The 22,949-nt window shown below is 39.5% G+C and overlaps 1 protein-coding gene across 1 annotated transcript in view; it reads right to left on the bottom strand.

Annotated features, from left to right (window-relative positions):
- The window catches only part of woc (without children), a 176,648-nt gene that overhangs the window by 77,033 nt on the left and 76,666 nt on the right, over positions 1-22,949 (bottom strand). Inside the window, exons 11-13 of the mRNA XM_067157257.2 lie at positions 22,103-22,283; positions 18,507-18,688; positions 14,026-14,176 (exon numbers count right to left, since the gene is read on the bottom strand). Of these exons, the coding sequence (XP_067013358.2) occupies positions 14,026-14,176; positions 18,507-18,688; positions 22,103-22,283 (514 nt within the window). The remainder of the gene's footprint in view (positions 1-14,025; positions 14,177-18,506; positions 18,689-22,102; positions 22,284-22,949) is intronic.

The raw sequence follows: 22,949 nt of genomic DNA, 5'->3' as shown, positions 1-22,949 counted from the left end.
ATGTTTAATAACCCACCGGTTCGAAACAGAAGGCTTCTACTACCACTTGTTTAAGAAAGAGTGTGATCTGCAATAATACTTGATATTTTCATGCCTCCCCCATGCAAATGTTCACAAATTCTTGCTGTCTTATGTTTTTTACACCTTTCAGTGCACCGTTATTTTATAATCCCCAACAGAAACGGATTTTCATATTTGATCTCTCGTGTTTTTCATAACTTTTAATATTATCCTCTCATCTTTAGTTTTGACTGTGCCATGGATACACGATGTAAAATGCTGTCATGTCGGAATAAATCGTATCCAGCGTTTCAATATCTATGTTGGATAGCTTTTATTCGTGTATTCATTAGTACGTTTTCTCGCTTAACACGTTCATTTCCCTTGTCCCCTGCAGAAACGCCTTAACAAGGTTTTACTGTAATAGAGAAGCATATCCCTCCGATTTCACAAGATACTGGAATGTTGCAATTTTGCTATGATAAAGGGATTCTCTACCCCAAAAATTGCACAGTTCTATGCTATAAGTGCCACACTCATTTCCCTAAAAATGGGCATGTTCATAATTTCTTAGCTGTTAAAGTTAGTTGTTCAATTATATATTTTTTTCTTGGCAGCAGAACATCATTTTGTTCTCTCTTTTCAAATTTCAAACATGCAAGACAAAAAGTAATATTTTTCTGTACTACTTCTTCCAAAATTTATTTTTCTGTTCATTAGATCAAAAAAATGCCACTAAACGAATATTCTGAACTATTATTTTGATTTTTAAAAAATAATGGCGTGTGACCTCCAGAGAAGCCTGGTGCAAGTCTTTTGAGTCGACGCTATATAGGTGACCTGCATGTCTGTGAGGATGGGGCTCTAAGATGAAATATGATGCTGAAGACGTCACAAACACTCAGCCCCCCGAGCCACAGGAATTAACTAATGAAAGTTAAAATCCCTGACCCGACTGGGAATCGAACCCAGGATCTCTTGGACCTAAGGCCAGCATTCTAACCATTTAGCCATGGAAATGGACATATACCATACCTGCTCGCATATAACACGCACTTTTTTTTGACAAAAAATAAGTGTGGAAATTTTCAGTGCGTGATATATGTGGGGATTTGTGTACAAAAGATAGTATTGCCGAAAAGAACGTAAAATTTGCATTAGGCTACTGAAACGAAGACAACTGGCATACTTAACCTATTCATTGTCACTGCCTTCAGTCTCTGAGCTATTCTTGCGTGCATCATTCTGTATTTATTATAAGCTATAAATTTCATTTTTGTTTTATATTGAAGTGCAATTATAAGAATAAATTGACAGAGAAAGATAATGTTGTAGGAATAATTATAACATTAAAATATATATAATAACAAAAACGAACAAAGTACCGTAACAGCAATGGCTACAGTTCGGATATTTAATGTAGGCACGTTCACAGAATACCCTAATTTTATTTCATGTATGTACCGTATGTCTTTATGACGTCAGAAATTAATGCGAGTTATGGGCGGGGATTTTCCCCCTGCAATTTCAAATGTTAAAAATGGCGACTTATATGCGAGCAAATACAATACACTGCAATTGGAAAATATCCCAGAAGCAATGCTAGATTGCTGTGTTATTTTGATATCTGTAAGGATATCTGCCAGGTACTCTATTTTATGATTAAAAAAATAAAACAAAACCACCCAGCTATTATGAAACATAACTTGCTAACTACAAGTCGTGAAGGAAACAAAGCAAATACTGCATTTACGAGAATAATGCCCACACACACAAAAAAAAGTAAGAAATTGGGGTGCGGGTTTTATTTGTGTCAAGTTCGAATCTAGCAGGGAAATATAATTGCTATTAAATACGATTTTGTTTATCAATATAGTACTGACAACCCTACATATACATTAGTAAACGAGACTTTATATTTTAATGCCAATGAAAATAAAAAGTCTGCATAATGATGCATCATGGCTTTATTTATTTTGCTGAAATTAGGAAATTGGAGTCTTTCCGGTGTAATCGTCTGTTTCGCTTTTTGCGGCTCTACTTCAGATGACAGGGTGGCTGCTGCCTCAGCCAGAAGCATGCTATAAATGGTCCCCGTCTCAGTGACCTGTCAACAGGTGATGACAGCACTTTCTGTCTGGCATGCCACTAGCCGGCCTTACCCTCCCAAACGCGCGTGCCTAGAATGTCAAAGCGTCTGGAAACGGCGGAATGCACCTATCTTGCATGGGCCGTAGTGTTATTCTTCTGTGTGCGTCAGTTGAAGTGAATCACCTATTCGAGATGGCAACTAAAGGTACACGCTATACGTTTTTCGCAGCCAAAGAAAAGCTGCAGATTATAAAAGACGCAGAAGAAATAGGAAATCGTGCAGCAAGAAGAAAATACCACGTGGACGAGAGCTGTATTCGTAACTAGCGAAAAAATAAATTACGGCTTCAGCAAACTAGTAGTAATCGCTGGGCATTTCATGGACAGAAAGCAAAAAGTTTCCTGAGAATGAAGCAAGATTATGTGCGTATATTGACGAAAAGAGACAATTCGGATGTGCTGTTACAAGTGAAATGTGCCAACTCAAAACCCAATTGATTGCAAAATAACTAGAAGTTATTTTATATTCTTCCTTCAGCTTGGCTTCTTCTAATTTCCAAGTCTTCAGTTTACGTTTTCTTTTTCTTTTCTTTGGGGTTGTGTTAGCCACATGATTTAGGTCCGCAATCAATATAATCTATGATCACTGTTCATACTCTCACTGGGGATAACTTTGACATCAGTTACATATATCCCTCCTCCTTTGTTAGTGATGATGTAGTCGATGAGAGACTTATGTTTTCCATCCCAGCTGTATCTTGTTATCTTGTGGCTGTCTTGTTTTTGGAAAAAGGTATTTTTGATGATCAATCCATTTCTTCTGCACAAATATAGCAGTTCTTCGCCATCTGCATTTCTGTTCCCAAACCCATGTGGTCCAATGATTTAATCATAACCAAGTCTGTCTGTCCCAAACTTGTGTATTAAAGTCCCCAATGATGATATTTTCTTCATCTATCATTCTTATCGGATACTTCAGTAATGGCGTCCATGTTGTTTGTCATCAGGAAAGATACATCATTTCTGGCCTCTTCCTTGCGTCCACTCCATACTAATTTGTAACCAACTCTGAGAATCTTGCTACCTGCCTTTATCCATTTTGTTTCACTCATTCCCAATACGGATAGATTTTTCCTCTTCATCATATCGATAAGTTCTTCAGTGTTTCCAGTCAGGGTCAAAATATTCATAGTCCCAATTCTTACACTGCTCTTTGGACATATCTGTCTTTCATTGGAGCCATGTTGGCTGTCATACATGCCAGATCTGCTCGAAGACTTTGTCAATTTTGGTATTATTTTTGATCTCCATCCGAGGCTAGTTTGATTGTTGAAAGCAATTTGAAAACGCTACCACTGGCTTGCTAGGCCTACCATGGATCTTTGCGTCGATACTTTGTTATGCACTAAATGGTCGGTGCCTGACCCGCCAATAGTTGGAAGGCTGATTGCAGTGGTTCCCGTGCCCCCCCTCCACACACACACGAGGCTATGCCAAAAGTTTTTAGCAGAGTGTTAGAAAAAAATTTTATTTGCAAAACAACAATTACAACGTTTCAAAATACTCTCTATTAGCACATATACATTTCTCCATTCTCTGAAACCACTTAGAAAATGTTTCAGTCCAAGCTTCTTTCGGGATGTCTCTTAGTGCACTCTCGTACGCTGCAATGGCCTCTTCATCTGATGAAAACCGCTGCCCACGTATTTTTTCCTTGGTCTTAGGGAACAGAAAGAAGTCACAAGGGGCCAGGTCACATGAATAGGAGGGATGAGGTAACCCTTGCACTTTTTCCCTTTCCAAAAAGTCCATTGTTCTGGCAGCCCTGTGTGCAGATGCATTGTCGTGATACAGCAGAAGGCGCCCACTCTTGGACTTTGGGTGTTGTGACCTCCAAGTGACGGGGACTTTGGGAAGACAGTCATTCACATACCATTCAGCATTGACGGTACGACATGTGTCCAAGGTCACAGCGGTGAGATGCCCCATTTTCGTAAAAAAAAAAATAAAAATAAAAAAAAAAGTTGCCACCTTCTTCTTTCCGGAGCTAAGACTTCGAACTTTTGTGGGTGTAGGTGTCTTCAGACTGCCCTCCATTGAATTTTTCTAGCATGAAATGACACCAGTCCACTCTCTCCTCCTTTTGGCTTTCTGTCAGGGAATGGGGCACCCAAATCTCTTGGAAAGGCCTAAATAATCGTGAACGATGGTCTGCGCTACTCTTGACCCAATATTTAAGGTCCCTTCATTGTCACAAAATGTAAGCTGTGGATCTGCTTTGATCATTTCCCTCACAGCATCAATGTTTTCTTTAGTCACAGCTGTTCCTGGGCGACCGGGGAGAGGTTCATCTTCAATTGACTGCCGACCCCTTGAAAACTCGCGAAACTAATTTTCAACTGTGGCTCTAGAAGGGGCCGCTTCACCAAAAACGCGCAGCAAAGAAGAATGGCATTCTTTGGCACTTAATTTCCTTTTATAATCATAAAAAAAAGCATTGCTCGAAAATCGCGGTGCGACAGATCCATCCCGCACCGTGTCTGACTAAGCACTGCCTGTGCTTTCTTCCCTCGCTGTGGAGGAACTATCGCTACGACTGGTGGTGCGTGCATGTTCCAAGGTCGAAAAACATCGCTCTTTCAAATGAAAATAATCCCATTGTCCTCAGAATTACGGTTTATGCGTTGCTAAAAATCTTTCGGCATAACCTTCATATATATATACTGAAAAAGTCTTGTTTCTTGGTTTAGTAACTGGAGCAAATCCTACAGTCTTGTTTGCTTGCCGAGAAGTTCTATAGCAACGATGAGCTTGCATTTGTTGCATGTGAGACATTGTCGCAATTTTCATATGAAGATTACTGAACATGGAGGAACTTCAAGGGAACTGACCAGTCCTAAAACTGATTACTGATGCTAATGATGTACTGTACATCTTAAACAACTGTTTTCATCTGAAAAAAAAAAAAAAAAAAAAAAAAAAAAAAAAAAAAAAAAAAAAAAAAAAAAAAAAGAGAGAGAGAGAGAGAGAAAGAGCGCATGCTTGTTTGTTTACAAGATTTGATATTGTGATGGGACAGCCAGTTTTATGTAGAATTCAAAATGCAAGGAAGTGACTTTACATTTTAAGAATTCCACGTGCTTTGAACCATCACTGCTTTGGTGAGAAGCCAGAGAATACCTTTATAGGAACAACATAGACCTAAAAATTTTACACACTGAAAATGAAAGCAAAGATGAGGTTGCATTACTGATCAAGATCTCTCTTATAGGCAAATTATGAAAGCACTTCATCCAACATCACCTGTAGGTAAATACTCCCTTCTCATGCCATACTTCGATGGAATGTTTCGTCCAGTGAGTGGAAGGTGCAGACATACTTTGACAGACACATCCGTTTGCACGCACGGACTACCTACAGATGCACATTTATGGTTATCGAGCCAGCAACGTTTCTTCTATAAGTTTTAAAATGTAACTAACAGATGTCAGGAACAACTATGGTCATCTGATGAGAATTCAAGGTTAAACCCATGGCTGATGATGCCTGTATGTAAGGCGAAACATGTACCATTTTAATTAACATGTCAATGTAATTTAACAAAGACAAGATTTTTGTATTGATTAGGTGGACAAATTAATCAATTATTGTTATTATTTCGTCTGATGAGAAGTCGTGTGCAAGCGGAGTAAGCGGTGCGGAGGGTAAGCATGGTTCCTGCGCATGTGCCAGTCTCAAGTCTCAAGACCTGACAACGAACATTGGTTTCATCTGCAGTGATTCTTGTGAACCAAGGTGCTGCTGTGAAGCTTCAAATTGGTAATGCAATTGCGCTTTAGTTACCATTTACTGTAACTACTGCATAAGGAACAGTTTAATAATGAACACACAACTCTTTCAGAGAGCTCGCACTCTTTATCACAGCTATTGTTTGTAGGTTAAGGTGGCGTGCACCACCTTTGGGAGTAAATTACTCCGGAAGTAACGTTGGAGAGTTGAAGAACAATGTACTCTTTCAGTTACTACTATAGAAGTAGCGTTACTCGCGGAGTGTAGTTGTGTTTGCGTGTTTTCTTTAAAGAATCTAAGTAGATAAGGTTGTGTGTGATAGGAAACGGGGGAAAAACGTAAGCGAAAAAGATAAATGCATGTTAGTAGAGATAATGAAGATCTGTGAAAAGGATATAGAGTGTAGGAAACACGACATAAAGATGTTAGATAAGAAAATAAATTCATGGAAAGCTGTGACAGAAGAATTCAATGCTTCGAGTGATGGAAAACGCAGTGAAGAACAAAATTAAAATTCTAGGGAAGGACTTTAAAAAAAGAGAAAGGAAGTCATGGACAATGCAGGAAAAATTAAAACTGATGGTGGTTTCTTCATACAGATCGCCCACATCCACAGTGAAATTATTTCTCATTTTCACACCTGGCAAATGTTGAGTCTGTACCTTATTTAAGACCACGGCCGCTTCCTTCCCACTCGTAGGCCTTTCCTACCCTACCGCCGCCATAAAACCTATCTGTGTCGTTGCAACGTTAAGCAAATTGTAAAGAAATATATATACCCCGCCCAATTTCTGAAAAGTTCACCGTTGTCACCAGGAGGGCAAAAAATTGGGATTATGTGTGCAGTCAATTGCACCCACGATGTGTGGGAACCTGCCAAAGTGAAGAATTTCGTTTTATTTTCCGAACAATCATCAACATTTGCAGGCGTTAACCATGTGATGAAAGATACGGCCAGCAGTCATGCGGTAAACTTTAATTAGATCACCGGCAACTAACTGAAATGTTCTGGTATGAAACACTCGTAGCGCACACAGCAACTGTAATTTGGTAGATTTAGAAGGAAAGTAAAGGATTCCTTCCTAAAATCAAACGTTCCTTAAACTCTCTCCGTGTGCACATCATAGTATGATGATCATACGGCTCTCACTTTTCACGCACTATTACTGTACATTTCCTGTCTTTTTCTGCTTCAAGGTAATCAATAAGTAATCCATAAACACGTTTGAAATGTCTTCCTCTCAAATATGGCACAATATTATCGTTAGTCAACCAGTCTAAACCTAGCTTACTCCATGCACGATGTGAGAGTAAATTCGAACCTATATTTGTGCGTTATTTACTTCTTTAGTAATATACAACAAGATGGTGCTCTTCAACATTTTACCCTTGTAGTACTTTAGTCCAGGAGTATCTGAAAGGACTAAAATACTTAGGAAGTAATTTACTCTCGTATGGAAGTCGCCGAATGCTGACTTCAAGAGTACTTTACTACGGAAGTAGAACTTACTCTTGGTTGGTGCACGCCACACTTAGTGTAGTATCAGTTACTCGTGCTGTAGGTTCAAGCTGCTGCGACTTGTCGTGAGACGCGGATAGTACCTGAACTTAATTTTTATATCACAAACGATAACTCGCTCCTGGAATAAGAAAAATAAAATGCACCTCACCGCATGTTATTTGTAAACAAATATGGTAGTGGCCTGGAGTGGAGCGATGGTGTTATTCATAAATGGCTTGAGAATGAAAGTGTGCGAAGTGAAAATAATTCATCTTCAAATGATACTGGTGAAGATGAATCTGATTCTATTTCCAAAGAGCCAGTGCCAACGGATAATTCAAGATCTACACAAAGTGCAACATCAACAGGTAGGAACATCAGTAATGACTGGAACTGGGAACTTGAAGCTAATAAACTTACTGATGTCACATGTAAGCCAGTTTGTGAAATTCACTCCGTGGCAAAGAGAAGGTTAGAAGATAATCCAACAGAATTGTAAGTGATCAATGAATTTCTAACCCCACAGTTCTAGGATCATGTAACAAAAGAAACCAATACTTATGTCTGTAAGTACGAGGCAGGTTTTTTAAGTAAGGGCCGTTCTGTTGTCGACACTAGTGGTTCAAGCGCGCGTCGCAATGAGTGCATGCGTCGTGTGCTGGCATGCCTTGGGAACAACGGTGCTCAGTTGCAGTTCTGTTGCTAACCTGTACGGTTCCGTTCTGTGCTTGCTCAAATGTTGAAGATTATTGACTTGCCCGCCCCGTGTGAGGTTCGGTCAGTGATATGGTTTTTGTCGGCAAGGCACCTGTCTGCTGCAGGCATTCACCGACAGATTTGCGAAGTGTACAGTGCTAATGGTACGAGACTTCAAAGATGGCTGTGACAACGTCCATGATGAGGCCCACTCCGGTCGCTGATCTCTGGTCACAGACAATTTGGTCGCTTCAGTTGAAGCATGAGGACAGACGCTTCACAATAACAGCTCTCTCAATCGCCTTTCCTGATGGCCATGAACTCTTGGTTATCGAAGCAAGCGGCAAGTTTCTATGAAGAGGGTATTCAAAACTTAGTTGTAAGGTATGATAAGCATTTATTTATACTTGGCGGCTATGTTGAAAAATAAAGTATGTAGAATCTGCAAATAAATGTGGTGTTTGAAAATCGTCTTTCGTTGTGTAGTTATTTTCAAACGACCCTTACTTGAAAAATACGCCTTGTATCTTGCATATTTGCCAAATTCCCCTCGCACTGGTAATATTCCCTTGACGCCTCAGGATCGATATAATGGCTACTACCAATTAAAAATGGCTCCAACTCAGAAGGATTTAGAGCTGCCCAGGCGATGCAGTGATACAGCAGGGGGACTCTACAAGGATACCTCATTAGAGTACCTCAAATGAGAGACTGCTTTGCATATAGGCAAAGATGAGGACTTTTCCAAACCATAAATGTATGGTGGAAAAAAAAAAAGTTTATATGTGTGTAACATCTGTGTATATATGTCTGCATTTCCTTAAAATAACTGAAAAAAGTAAATAGTATGTAAGGGCACATTTTTTCCAAAAAATTGGTAGGTCAAAGGGTTAATTTATCACAAAGATGATTTAATAAATGTTGTTTTTAAGATGGAATTAAGCGTTTTAAAAATCACACGTTGCCTTCTTTTTAACTTAAATTTGGAAATTGACGGGTTAAACATTTACCCCCATTTTTCCCTGAGAGATTCAGAAGTCTGGAATCAACTGGTGCTCAGAGCCTATACTGAGAGTCAACTCAAGACCTAAGCAGTCCCTTTGATGTTAGCCAGACTTCTGGTCAACGAAGAGACTTCCACAGCAGCAAATAGTTCCTAGGTTTGCGCTTGTTTGTGCTTGTTTCTCAAGTCACGAGCTTCCCTCCCGGTGAACTAACTTGATCAATTAAAAATGTATGAGCTGTAAAAATATGGAAAACATTTCACAAATTGTATGTTATTTGGGTTTGTTACCAACTCTTATCTTTCAAACGCAGATGGCTGTGAATAGTTTTTGTTGTAGGTGGTATTTGTAGCAAAATATATAATTATTTAATATGAGCCTGATATATTGCAATGTGTGTTTACTAAACTTTGTTTGAGTTCATTCCATTGCTATTCAGTTCGCATGATTTTTATGACGTTGAAGATGCATCCAAGAAAACTGTTGGCAACACTGGCTACAATAGCATGCTCAGTATTCATAATGGCTGCCAGCTGTGAGCATCATGTGGGTAATGCTGTGACGCTTGAGTCATTAGTGAAAAAGTTCAAAGCTAACAAAAGTGGGAGGAAATTAAGTAGGAAGTCTGAACAAAATGTTCTGAATGTTTACAGTAGCCTATCCCTTTCAGAATGTGTATGCACAATTGTGCGGGTTCGTATTTTATTTATGTCTGAGCTTATTTGACGTTTTCGTGGCGCTAGACCGGACTGCCGTGTTTTTTGCACGATACGTAACATGTACTTCAGTTGTTTTTATTTAGCGCTTGACCACCAGGGGACAGGAAGAAGAGTTTAAAAATATAGTTCATCGGCAAGATGGCGGGAAGAAGTAATGCCTAAAGTAAGTATTTATTTCATTCATATTAATCTAGTGAATATCAGACTATAATCGATGAAGTGTGTAAACTGTTTAGCAAATGTAAATTGAGAACTTACAACATTATACGCAATACCATGAGGTTTTGAATATTGATGCGCACAATTGTGCGGGCTAGGTTTCCCTTTGGGCAATGCATGCAGGAGTGCTGGGTGCTGCCACTAAAAGGACTGTGAAAGCAGAACTCATACTCTACGTGAGAAATGTGATGTAAAAGATTTTAATTGTTTAAAATTGTTCCACACAGTAAAATATAACATTTGATCATGTACATTGTATATTCACATGTACCGAGTTGAATTTTTTATTTTTTGTAAATAGTGAATGAAGTCCTGACACGCACAAATTGTGTGGGTTCTGTTTTTTAGTTGCAAGTTCTCATTTTGTAAAATAAACTGTAAAAATGTGTATTTGAGGGGATTTTAGTAAGTTTTTGACGTACAAACGAAAATTCACACCTCCTGTTTTGTTTCAGGTCCGACGACAAGGTGCTGCCGCCAAAAGGGCAGTAAAAGCATAACTCGTCCTCAGTGTACAAAATGTAATATTTACTTGTGTTTGAACGATGATTTAATTGTTTTAAATTATTCCCCACTGTAAAACAGAACATTTGATCATGTATATACAGTAGAACATAGATTATACGTTCCCGGAAACTACGTTTTCCCTTATTATCAGTTCAAATTACAGGGTCCGGCGAGCATTCGAATTAAATCACGTTGTAAAAATCCTGCATTATCCGTTCCTCGAAGAAACTACTTCCCGGATCCACCGTCCAGAAATTTCAGTCCCATCAACGCTAAATCCTCGATCACACGTTTTTCATGAAACTATCTTACGAAAGGACAGCTACGGCATACTTACGGATCTTGATATTGACGTCCCGTCATTGCGGTAATTTGAGGAAGTACTGTACTGGAAAAGCGATCGGCGGTGAACTTGCATAAGGGATCATCTTAGCATCGCATTCGGGTGGTATTGTTTAGATAATCCTCGAAAATCATAAAGCAGAGAGTGTCCACAACAACTGGAAGGAGATAGAGCGCATTTCGGCAGCTCTATTTGAAGACGGGACGAGTTTCGTCAAATATTCGTACTTGAAAAATGTCTACATTATGTCCGGGGTTAGGTGTTTATTTTATTTTTTACTTTTTTCGAGTGTATCGCCGAACAGGTTTTCGGCATTTCCCTCAGGGCACTGTATAGTCACTGGGCTTTCAGTCCGGAATCGAAACTGCTCCTTCTTCAGTATGGTAACACAAATGTAGCATTTTAGTATTATCGTATACCGTACGATTATGTTATCAAGACCAGAACAGATGTTGCACCTAACATACATAAAGCCATGGGAGGTTTTGGGACTGCCTATTACTGTTTTCGTCCTAGTTTAAGACTGGGAATTTCACGTTTTAGTGTTAAAATGTTATAAAAACCGGCGCACGTTACATTTAAAAACTTTGTATCATTTTGCACTCGTACCGACTTATTACAGCGAGCGCACTATCCAGCTGAGCTCAAGGTCGCGAATAATCAAAATTTTGGAAGTGTTAATGATATTTTTTCTCTTTCCAATTTGATTGTAATTAGTGACAGGTAGAATTGAATATAATGCCCTCGCGAACTTGAGGATTGATACTTACATCCGAAACCATATTCTCGAGTTCAACATAACCTTTAAAAGTCGATGTAGGCCTAATTTACGCGGTAGGTACAAGATTTCCATAAACTGACTAGGAACAGTATACCAGTGACCAATTTACAATGGAAGATTAAAAAGAAAGGATTTTGCCATCCTGTCGGACGCTTTTGTACCTAATGTGCTTTATTAGATTAGAGAAGTAATAACTACTCATGGTCAATTGTTGTTTGGCCTGGTGTTACGGGTATTAGATTTTTAGAAGAGTTTGGCTGATCAAAGTTGCTGAACTGAAAGAAGTTTTCAAAGGAATTTGACGAAGTTTTCAGAGGAAACTGACAAAGTTTCCCAGGAAAAACTGAATGTAAAGTTTCGAGATTTTTAAGTTGCAACCGGTAATTAATGTTTGAAGCCAGCCCCGCGGTCTATCTTGCCTGCCTCTCACCCGGAGGGCCCGGGTTCGATTACCGACCAGGCCAGGCATTTTTACCTGGATATGAGGGCTGGTTCCAGGTTCACTAATTCTACGAGTACCTTTAATTGAGGAGCTATTTAATGGTAAGATGGCAACCCCGGTCTAGAGAGCCAGGAATAACGGCCGAGAGGATTCGTCACACTGACCATGCATCACCTCGTAATCTGCAGGCCTTCGGACTGAGGGCGGATCTTGGTAGGCGGAAGGCCCATTGGGGCTGTAGTCTGGTTTGTTTTAGGGGCGTTTGTAAGATTATAAGTACACATATTTCATTTTTGTAATGTTTAGCAAAATTGTTGTTTCATTCATTCCCGCATGGAACGTATTTTCCCCACGGTCCCCCCAAAAACAGAGAATCGAGGTTCCACTGTATGTATATTCACATGCATTGAGGTAATTTTTCTTTTTTGTAAGTAGTGAATTATGTCCTGACACGCACAATTGTGCGGGTGCTTTTTCTCAGATGTTAATTTTTATTTTGTTGAATAAACTAAAAATATATGTATTTAAGAGCATTTTAGTCAGTTTTTGACGTACAAACAAAAATTCACACCGCCAGTTTTCTTTCAGGTCTGAAAGGGCTATGAGATGAGAATCCGCTGTGGACTATTGAAGAAGTGGTGAAAAAAACCATGCAGCTGACCGGCGTTTCTACGCAGAGTGTTTATACGGTTCGTGCGGAATTTTTGTTTTCTTGTAGTACTATTTCGTATATGCTGTCCTATGGTTGTTTATATATATTATGAGTGTTTCTGACGACACGTCTCCCTAAAGTCACAGAAAATTTAGCTTTAAGAAAATGTCTGAATTATGGAAAAAAGGAATCAAGGCGATAAGGAAAGTGAAACAAAACGTAACTCAACTAAGCTGCATGCCAGATTTATGTGGCAGAAAACGTTTTTCGTTTGGCTATTCGTCATTAGGCCTATGTGTCAGCTCAGTTCGAACTATGCACTAGCCGTACGTAAAGCAGGAAGGGCCTTACACGGTATGGGTATAGCATCCTTAGCGTACTCGAAATAATAATAATAATAATAATAATAATAATAATAATAATAATAATAATAATAATAATAATAATAATAAATAATTTGTACTTTACTTTATATTCATACCTGTCCTCTACCTGCAGAAATGTCATGAGGGGATCACGAGTTCGTTTTTACCTTCCGATTGATGAGGCTACAATACAATATTCCTGGGAACACTGCATTTTGCAATCCCACTCACAGGTGGGTTTTCAGCTTGTTGAACTGTGAGAAACTGCCACTGACAGTCGTTGCACGGGAGCGGAATCGTATACTTATGTCGTCATACTTTTTGTTGTAAGTCCCCATGTGCCTCACACAAATTGCATTATGAAATAAAAATAAACATTGCTTCTCTTGCCTCTGTATTCATCGGCAATCTGTAGGTTTTACATGACCATTAAAGGAATAAATAGGTACTGTACGCAATCAAAGTACAACGATGTGAAAAGAAATGATTTCTTTCGATGCTATGCTATTTCAGAATGAAGTATTTGCCAGATAGATGCTCGACGTTAATAATAAGCTGGTTGTGGCAGAAAAGGAGAACCGAGACGGGAAGGGGAAACAGGGAAGGTGCTCACAGCGGAAGGATTATTTTCCTCAGCTCTTGAGTTGACTGTCAGTATAGAGAAGCACCTGGTCTTAACATTACATAACCGCTCCCTTTTTCCCATTCTCTTGTCTCGTTTATATCGCTGTCTCTCTTTTCCTTGCAACAGCATCTGCTTGTCAACGATGACCAGCACCATTCTTATTCTATCCTCCATGATGAGAAAAATTTGGACCTATGTGTTTCTTTTGTGTATTCATCTATCCAAGCATGCTTACACAGGAAGTTGGTGCCCTCCACCTGTTTCCTGTACAGTGCATGTTGCTCAACTCACCTTCAGGAACTTCACTGACATCAGCAGCATCATTTCCAGCGTCATCACTCTCGGAGTCAGATTCCTCAGCCTTCTTCTCCCCTGCCACCATCTCAGCCATCATTAGGAGCTCTGCCTCAAACGGATCAGTAGGAATCTTCTCTTGGATACGCTACAGGATAAGTAAACAAGTAGGTATAATACAGTATGTTCTAATAATCATCTTACAAGCAAAGAGAAAATGGGAACGTGTTTCAGTTTGTGGAGCTGGTTGTAGGAGAAATTTTAAGGACAAGTTTGTAAAGAATGTTAACAGAGGGTGCCTATTAGTAACCCAAGCCCTGGTTGCTTCAATGAATGTTAAATGTTAACACTGCTGTTAAGTAGATTTAACACATAATTGAACAAAATGACTGTCTCATCAAGAACTGTTAACACTAAAAAATTGTTAATACTTGTGTTAACTTAACATGACACCAGCCCTGTCTTAGATCTCTAAACAGCTGTTAGAATTTCAAAATGGCAGCATTTAGAAGTCATAAGTTTGAAGCTACACTGTTGTAATCAAGTATGTTCTCTTTCGTTTCACTACATGTAGCCTACAAATTGACAAATGTGTCAGATTTTTAACCGTGAGTCCACAAGTTTTATGAGACAGACATTTGTAAAATTATTATAAAAATCTACAAAATTGTAATGACAATTTTGTAACCTAGTAAGCTTTTATGAAACAGGATCCTGTCAATATGTAAACATGTCTGACAATTTCCTGTCACCTGTAAAATTGTTAACTTTTATGAAATAGGGCCCCACTTATATCTGGATAAAAGGGGAATGATGAATGTGGTTATGGCATTACATTCCTTTGATATGCACTGAACCACGCTAACCTGGTTCCATTTTGCATTAATTACAAAAATCTAGTAAGGCATCGTTAAGAAGCCATGAATGAGTAATATTTGCATCAGAACAAAAAATACCGTATTTACTCATGTATTAGAACTGCCCAGGCTTTTCAAGACAAAGAAAAAAAGAAAGAAGAAATCTTGCATAAAAGACGCCCAATTTAATTTGTCAGAGAAGAACAACGGTTTCGCTACAAAGGGGGTACAAGCCTTACTGCAGCTCTGATGACGTCGCACAAATAGGTGAATAGTTTCTGACCCGCGCATTGCAAGCACGCATCACTCATGCTATATGTCTGTGTTTTGTAGTTAAGAATGTCCGCCAGCATAATGGTTAGCACAATTAGCTGACCTTCTCGGGAGTCTGAGTTCGAAACCTGGTACCATACTGCCAGAGATGTACTAATGGCAGGAAGGTTGATATGCGGTAAAATTGGTACATGCAACTCCCCTCCACTGGGCTCGTGTCTAAAAAGAGTTGCACCACGTTAGTATGAGGAAATGAGTTTACTTCAGTTAAGAAATATTCATGGCTGTTGCTATTAATATAGCAGACGAGATCATTAACAAAGTGATCGTTCAATATCTCGTAACTCGGACCAATACAGGTATTTTCTTTTGGAGAGAAGTAAGTTTAAAATATAATAAAAACATTCCAATCATAAAGATTGTTTTACTTGCAAAACATAAAAAAAATAATAATGACGATTTTACATCCCTGCTTAATTTTAACGATTTTTGGAGACACCCAACAGAATATACTATGTGTTATTAAAAAAATGGAGACAATGAACGAACGAAATTAAACATTATAATTAAAAAAGGCATTACCGCCATATCTGTAGATATCCATAAATGCTGCAAACTTTCCTGTTATTTATGTTTATTCTTTTCATCATGGAACTACTGGCACTATCCGGGCACTTGATAGAAAACCTAACCTAAACAATGCGGTCTCTCTTATCTCATTTAGAGCTCTTTAGGCAAATACTGATGTGATAAATGTAGAGAACAAACATGAAATATACTTAAAAATAAGGGTCTGACTTTCAACAGCCACAGTTATCTAAAGAATGCTCTCAGTCACTATGTATTACATGCCCAAATACAACTCATAACATATGCTAGTTATCAGCTGGTGGTATGGCATGCTTTCTACAGCATGGCTTTATTCAGAAGGAGTGGCTTCTGCTACACATACACCAACTGGGAATAGCAGAAACCATCTCCAGAAACAATTTGGGAATAGATTCTCACTGTTTGGACTCTATTCTCGGGAACAAAACTATTTTTAAAAGTTTCAAAAAGACGGGGCCTCAAATGCTCTCAATTGCAGTGCATGGCTGATGAGATGGCAGTGTAAAATGACGTCATTTGGAATGACGACACACTGGTAGCAGGAACGTTGGCGGCACAAGATGATAATTCAAATGAAAACAGTGATCATGTTTACTCTGGTTTAGCATGTGGTAGGCCTATTGCCCAACTGACAAATGATGATGTTTCTTATTTAAAGGGGCCTAACAGCTAGGTCATCAGGCCCTAATGGTAAGAGGTGAATGAAACGAAAATTAAAACTTCAACATTTATCCACTGACTAGAATCTAAAATTAATGAAGAAAAAATGATAGTGAAATAAAAACAATCAGTAGATCCAATCACAAAGCCTGAATTACTGGGATGATGCATTATTATCTAAAGGGGTCCAAAATCCAGGTTGCCGGCCCCTCATAATGGTTCTAATCACTGGGAGGTAGAACCATGGTGTTCCTCCTATAGTGGTACTAATCACAGGTAAAGTAGACTCATGGTGTTTCTCTAATGGTGGTAAAGAATCACAGTAAATGTAGACCTATTGTATGTCGCACACAATGTCATCACTTACAGGTAACACAAACGCAGGGTGTTTCGCACATAAGGGTAGAACTCACAAGCAACGCAGACCCATGGTAATTCGCACAGTGGGACTAATCACGGGCGCTGGTATTCCCGTGGTGTCCCTCACTAAGTGGAACTAATCACAGGCAACGTATAGTCATGGTGTTGCTCACATAGTGCTACTTATCATAGGCAATGTAGACCCATGGTGTATGACACATTATGATAACACCCACAGGTAATACAAACCCATGGTATTTGTCACATAATGGTACTTACCACGGGTGCCAGCCAATCCCATGTTTTTTCTCACATAGGGTAGGTACTAATCACAGGCAACGTACACCCACAGTGTTTCTCGTACAGTGGTACTACTCATAGGTAGCGCAGATCCATTCTGAACCCAGGGGAACAGACACATTCCAGCACAGCATTACGGCACATGTACAGTAGTTTGTGCAGCCGAATGCCCGCTCTTCGCATCGGTGGAATACACACGATCGTAGACCCTACTAACCACAGAACCGTGGTGTTCCTCACATAAAGGCACTACTCATTGGTAACATAGATCCAGGGTGTTCCTCACAGGGTGGTACCAACTACAAGTAACGTTGACCCCATGGTGTTCCCCACGTAATGGTACTAAGCACAAGTAGTCTCATTGTTGTAACATCATCCCTTGGCCATTCCTTTTAGTAGCCTCTTACGACAGGCAGGGGATACCGAGGGTGTATTCTTCATCTGCATCCCCCATCCACAGGGGGCGACAGACAAATGACTGGCCATGAAGTTCTTTCATATCAATAATGCATAAACCGAGCTCGATAGCTGCAGTCGCTTAAGAGAGGCCAGTATCCAGTAATTGGGAGATAGTGGGTTCGAGCCCCACTGTCGGCAGCCCTGAAGATGGTTTTCTGTGGTTTCCCATTTTCACACCAGGCAAATGCCGGGGCTATACCTTAATTAAAGCCACGGCCGCTTCCTTCCCATTCCTAGGCCTTTCCTTTTCCATCGTCGCCATAAGACTTGTCTGTGTCGGTGCGACGTAAAGCAAATAAAATTTTTTGCATAATATGATACCCTTATCCCTTTTCTCTACAGGGTCAAGTATGACGTGAGACGAATCTTCGTAGCAAGTTTTTATGACCAAATGCCCTTCCTGACGTCAACCTTAACAGAGGAATTATTAAGATGAAACGAATGATGTGATATGAGTAACTAAAACTGACTATCTATACTTTACATGTAGGCCTAAAAGTCATAATGACCATTTATTATTTTTTTACATTATTTGGAAATACTGCCTTGCAACAAAAATAGCAAGTATAAATCAAACACATTCATAAGTTTGTTAAAGAATAGTGTAGAATGTTTACGCATGCAATTTATAGCTCTTTATAGCCTAGAAGTCACGTGTTCACCACACAAAATGTGAGGTTATCGCATACTGGACCTACCCCATCTGTTTTTTTTGGCTGAAAAAAAGTCTAATACGCGAGTAAATACAGTAAGTGAATTTTGATGCACCCCTGGTTTCTTCAAGATAATGGCATAATGCAAACAAAATTTAATAAAATCTCTATAAATAATTAGCTACTGAAGAAACAGTGAAAGTTCGCAAGATATTAGACACAACTGTTGTACAATATGAACTGGAGTTGCAGTCAAGTAAACCACTTTTAAACTCGTGGTAATAGTAATCTAAAATTTGAAGCTCACCTTAATTTCCTTCATGATTCCCTTGGCTGAGTTCCTCGTCGTTGGAATGAAGAGAGGGACAGGCACAGGCAGGGGAAAGGGAACCGGGACAGGAAAGGCAGTACTGTACATGTGCATGGGGGCCGGAACGAAGATAGGAACAGGAACGGGAATTAATACTGGCTTTCCTCCTAAGTTGTCATCTGAAATGAGGAGGAAAATCCTTGTCAGCTGGTCACAACATACCGATACAAACACTTCCAAGTAGTGATCACAAATCAACTAAAAATCAGAACAAGAATACACCTAGCTCGGCCATAAATACTGTTACAAACTAGCTGCCAAATTCATTTCTCTTGCGACACCATCTGGTGGCCTATAGGCTAACTTCTTTTGCAAACAATCTCTTTCCCGCGATCCTCCAGTTAATTCTGTTTAGGACTATGAGCCTCTACATAATTAAATAACATTCCAACTAATGTCAATTTATCTTCCCATCCCATTCAGTGAAAAATAGCTTATAATTTGTATGTTCGAGAGGCAGTATGATTTGCTATCTAAATATCTTCATCCGATGGATCCTGAAAATGAAATAAATTAGAAGATTCAGGGTGAAGTCCTATGTTCTCTGCATTACCAAGAAAATAAGAGCCTCATCAGGTTGAGCAATTCAAACTGACTTTGAGAACAAACAATTTAACATTAACTAGCACCATGTTGGATTTTCATACCTGCCAACTTTACATCGGTCTGTTTTCAGACCAACTTTGCTTTACGGGAGCGAAAGCTCGGTGGACTCAGGATATCTTATTCATAAGTTAGAAGTAACAGACATGAAAGTGGCGAGGATCATTGCTGGTAAAAACAGGTGGGAAAAATGACAGGAGGGTACTAGGAATGAGGAGATAAAGGTTAATTTAGGAAGGAACTCGATGGATGAAGCTGTACTCATAAACCGGCTTTGGTGGTGGGGTCATGTAAGGCGAATGGAGGAGGATAGGTTACCTAGGAGAATTATGGACTCAGTTATGGAGGGTAAAAGAAGTAGAGGGAGACCAAGATGACAATGGATAGACTCAGTTTCCAACGATTTAAAGATAAAAGGTATAGAACTAAATGAGACCATAGCACTAGTTGCAAATAGAGGATTGTGGCGGCGTTTAGTAAATTCACAGAGGCTTGCAGATTGAACGCTGAAAGGCATGTCTTTAATGATAATGTACGTATGTATATGTATTAATTTCGTTCCATTAGATTAGGTTAGATCAGTATCAGCCGAAATGGAAAAGGAAAGGTGAACAAGAGTGCCAAATTTTAGAGCGAAACTGAAATGCTCGTTGACTTAAGACAATTTATTGGCAAAACAGGATTATTTCTATGAGTAGGGAATTTACGTCGTCACCTAATAATTGTAACGAGGACGTCACAGTCTTCTCCTCCAACGAAACATGTTTCGAAGTCGAATGAAATCTGTCCCATCAAGGCGGTGCAGAGTTTGTGCTGCATATGGTTTTTTAAAGAATCGTCTTTTGAATGCCTTCAATGTAGTGTAGCCCTTCGTGTGGACGAGTGCTTCATGGTGAACCTTATCCAGACTGATTACTCACAACTCTTTACATAGGACAGATTAGGAGGAACAGGATTTTTATTAATTTATGTAACTCTCTATGTAGTTCTCTGTTCTTATGAAAATTACCTTCACATAATATTTGCGCTGTGGGTCATACACAAAACTGACGGGTGAAAGGATTACCCGCCAAAGTGATTCCGTTGCATCCAGGATCTCAATTTCATGGAATGGGGCAATTATAAAAATTATGTTGTTGTAGTAATGCTGCACAAGGTAGGAGACAGCTTTCTAACATCTTTGATATTCTTAACAGCCTCAGAATTGGCAGAATGTTCATCTACTGGGATGTTTCAGTGAGACCGAGAGTATGAGAAAACAAAGTTAATGCCAAGGGAGGCAAATAACGTGCAGGGTGCGGCAAAGTGATCTTGATCCGCAAGCTCTTCATTGCAGCACTGGGAACTTCCTAAGACCACAATTAAAGAAGAAGGACTTGGTCAAATGCAGAGTCCTACTTAAAAGGTAAGCACAAGATGGCCATCAGAAAAATTCTCTTTGTCGACGAGAAAACTTTCACAACTGAAGAGCAATTTAACCATCACAAACTGAGATGGAGTTGGAGCTCACCAGGTGGCTCTGAAATTCCGAAGAGTTCATAATTTGGCATCACCGATGGTTTGCTGGGGAGTTTCTTACGATGGTGGTTCAGGCATTCACTTTTCTGAGAACGGTGTCAAAACATCTGCTGAAGTATTTTAATAAAACTTAAGAGCTTTTCAGTCTGTTAAACATGAATATGAAGGGGTACCCAAAAATAACCGGAATAACATTGCTGTGGGCAAAGCTTCCGTAGTACGCATTTCTGCCGCTAGGCGTGTATACCGCAACTCGTTGCCAATTCAGTGCTGCTTGTGTTGTCGACCTGGCTTGTTCTGTTCATGTGTAGTGATTGTATTTTGCTAGTGCTGTTTTGTTCTTGTTTCGTTTTTGTATGATGGCAAGTTTAAGTGAACCTTTTATTTGGAAGTTTTAAGCAGATTGCGCAACAGTGTTCGCCAAAAAAGACCCGATTTGTGGCAGACAGGAGACTGGTTTTTCCACCACGACAATGCACCTGCACACACAGCCATCTCTGTCAGACAGTTTTTGGCTAAAAATGGTATGGTTCTGCTGTGCCATGCATCTTACTCGCCTGACTTGGCTCCGTGCAACTGTTTCCTATTTCCAAGCATGAAAAAAAGGTATTAAAGGACACCGATTTGACGACATTGAAGAGTATTGCAAGCTGTCCACTTCATGGCCGTATCGATGAGTATAATCAACAAATTAATTTGTTGAACATTGAAGAGGTCAAGAAGAAAACGAGGAACTGTCAGCCATTTCTAAAGATGACTACAAAAAATGTTTCGAACAGTGGAAGCACTGGTGGGACAAACGTATTAGTTGTAACGGAGAGTATTTTGAAGGAGGATAAGATTGTTTCGTAAAAAATTTGAAAATATACAGCTTTAAAAAAAATTCAGTTTTTTTGGGTACCCCCTCATATAACATTTTACAACATACATATAAAAGATAAAGACCATGTTTGAAAGACTGAAAAGCTTAAAGTTGTATTGTCTAAGTTAACAATGAAAATAAATGGCTTCATTCATAATGAAATATACCAAAATACAGCAAAATTTTCTGTTGTTAAGCCCTTAAATTAAACTCTGTCTATGGGGTCCATGGAATTGGAGTTTTCAACAGTACTCTGCTCCATCAAACCAGGCCAAAACCACTCAAGAATAGTTGCAAGCAAATGATACCACTTCATTACTGCTGCTGATTGGCCACCAAGCAGTCCAGATCTCACTCAATCCTTAGGATTACAAATTGTGCACAGTGCTCTTAGAAATGGGTCTGCAAGAAATGACATCTTGAAATTGACAGCCTGAAAAGAACCTTGAAGACAACTGTGGCTAATTTTCCCATGAACATTGTGCGTGCTGCAATCGAAGCATGGGGAAAATTAATGTCCTATTTTGAGGTGCTGTTCCTGAACACTCACCGGTCTGAGTCTCCTTGGCACAAGGGTGTGGTCTGCAGGACACTCCCTTCGTGTGAGTGTACGGTCGACAAAGAACCGACTTGTTCCTCATCACCTTCGCTGGAGGAGGTTGCACAATTAACTGTTGTTTGTACACCACCTGCGTTCCTTTAGACTGGATGTTAACATTGCTGTTGTTTGCCTGCAACATGCAGTCCAAAATTAGTATTTCAACGATAAGGGCATATTTGTCAGCCCATGTTATAATACACAACCTTAATACTGAATCTGAAAGGCAAGAGCAGTGAAAACTTACAGATCAAGATTCTTGAACTATGGAATTATAGTGATCATCTTTCAATCCCGGGAGAAAAACAGAAATATTAAGTTCACATAAAATATCTAAGTAAACACAAATATAAAGTTTCAATGACCTTAAAGCAGGACCAGAGGCAGTGCGTTCTATATGTTCGGTGGTTCAGCGAACCCTCTAGAAATAGATAAGTCTTAGTAAAATGGTTTATCAAGAGTATGTTCCTTTAATTAGCTCTGTATATTCGCTCATGTAGCAATAATTTTAACTTCAACACTCTGTGGCTCTCTGGAACCAGGGAAGGGGTTCAATTTCAGGACTGCGGAGCGGGGCGTGGGACGTAAGGAGGGTGCGCAAGGCAAAGGACTATGAGGAAAAGGGAAAACATAGCCCAGGAATAGCTCGCAATTGGACCGGTGATAGAAATGAGTTACTTCGAGCAGTCCTGAAATGAACCAAAGCATTGACTCAGAGCGAGCGGTTAAAATTTGCCGTGTGTGGTAGGTTTTGAAGGGATTTTAATTTCACGATTTTCTGCTTCTGATGAAATTAACC

The sequence above is a fragment of the Anabrus simplex genome, chromosome 13 (genome assembly GCF_040414725.1).
Source record: "Anabrus simplex isolate iqAnaSimp1 chromosome 13, ASM4041472v1, whole genome shotgun sequence".
Classification (NCBI taxonomy): domain Eukaryota; kingdom Metazoa; phylum Arthropoda; class Insecta; order Orthoptera; family Tettigoniidae; genus Anabrus; species Anabrus simplex.
Note: the sequence above shows the minus strand (reverse complement) of the source record. Positions and strands in the feature narration are given on the sequence as shown.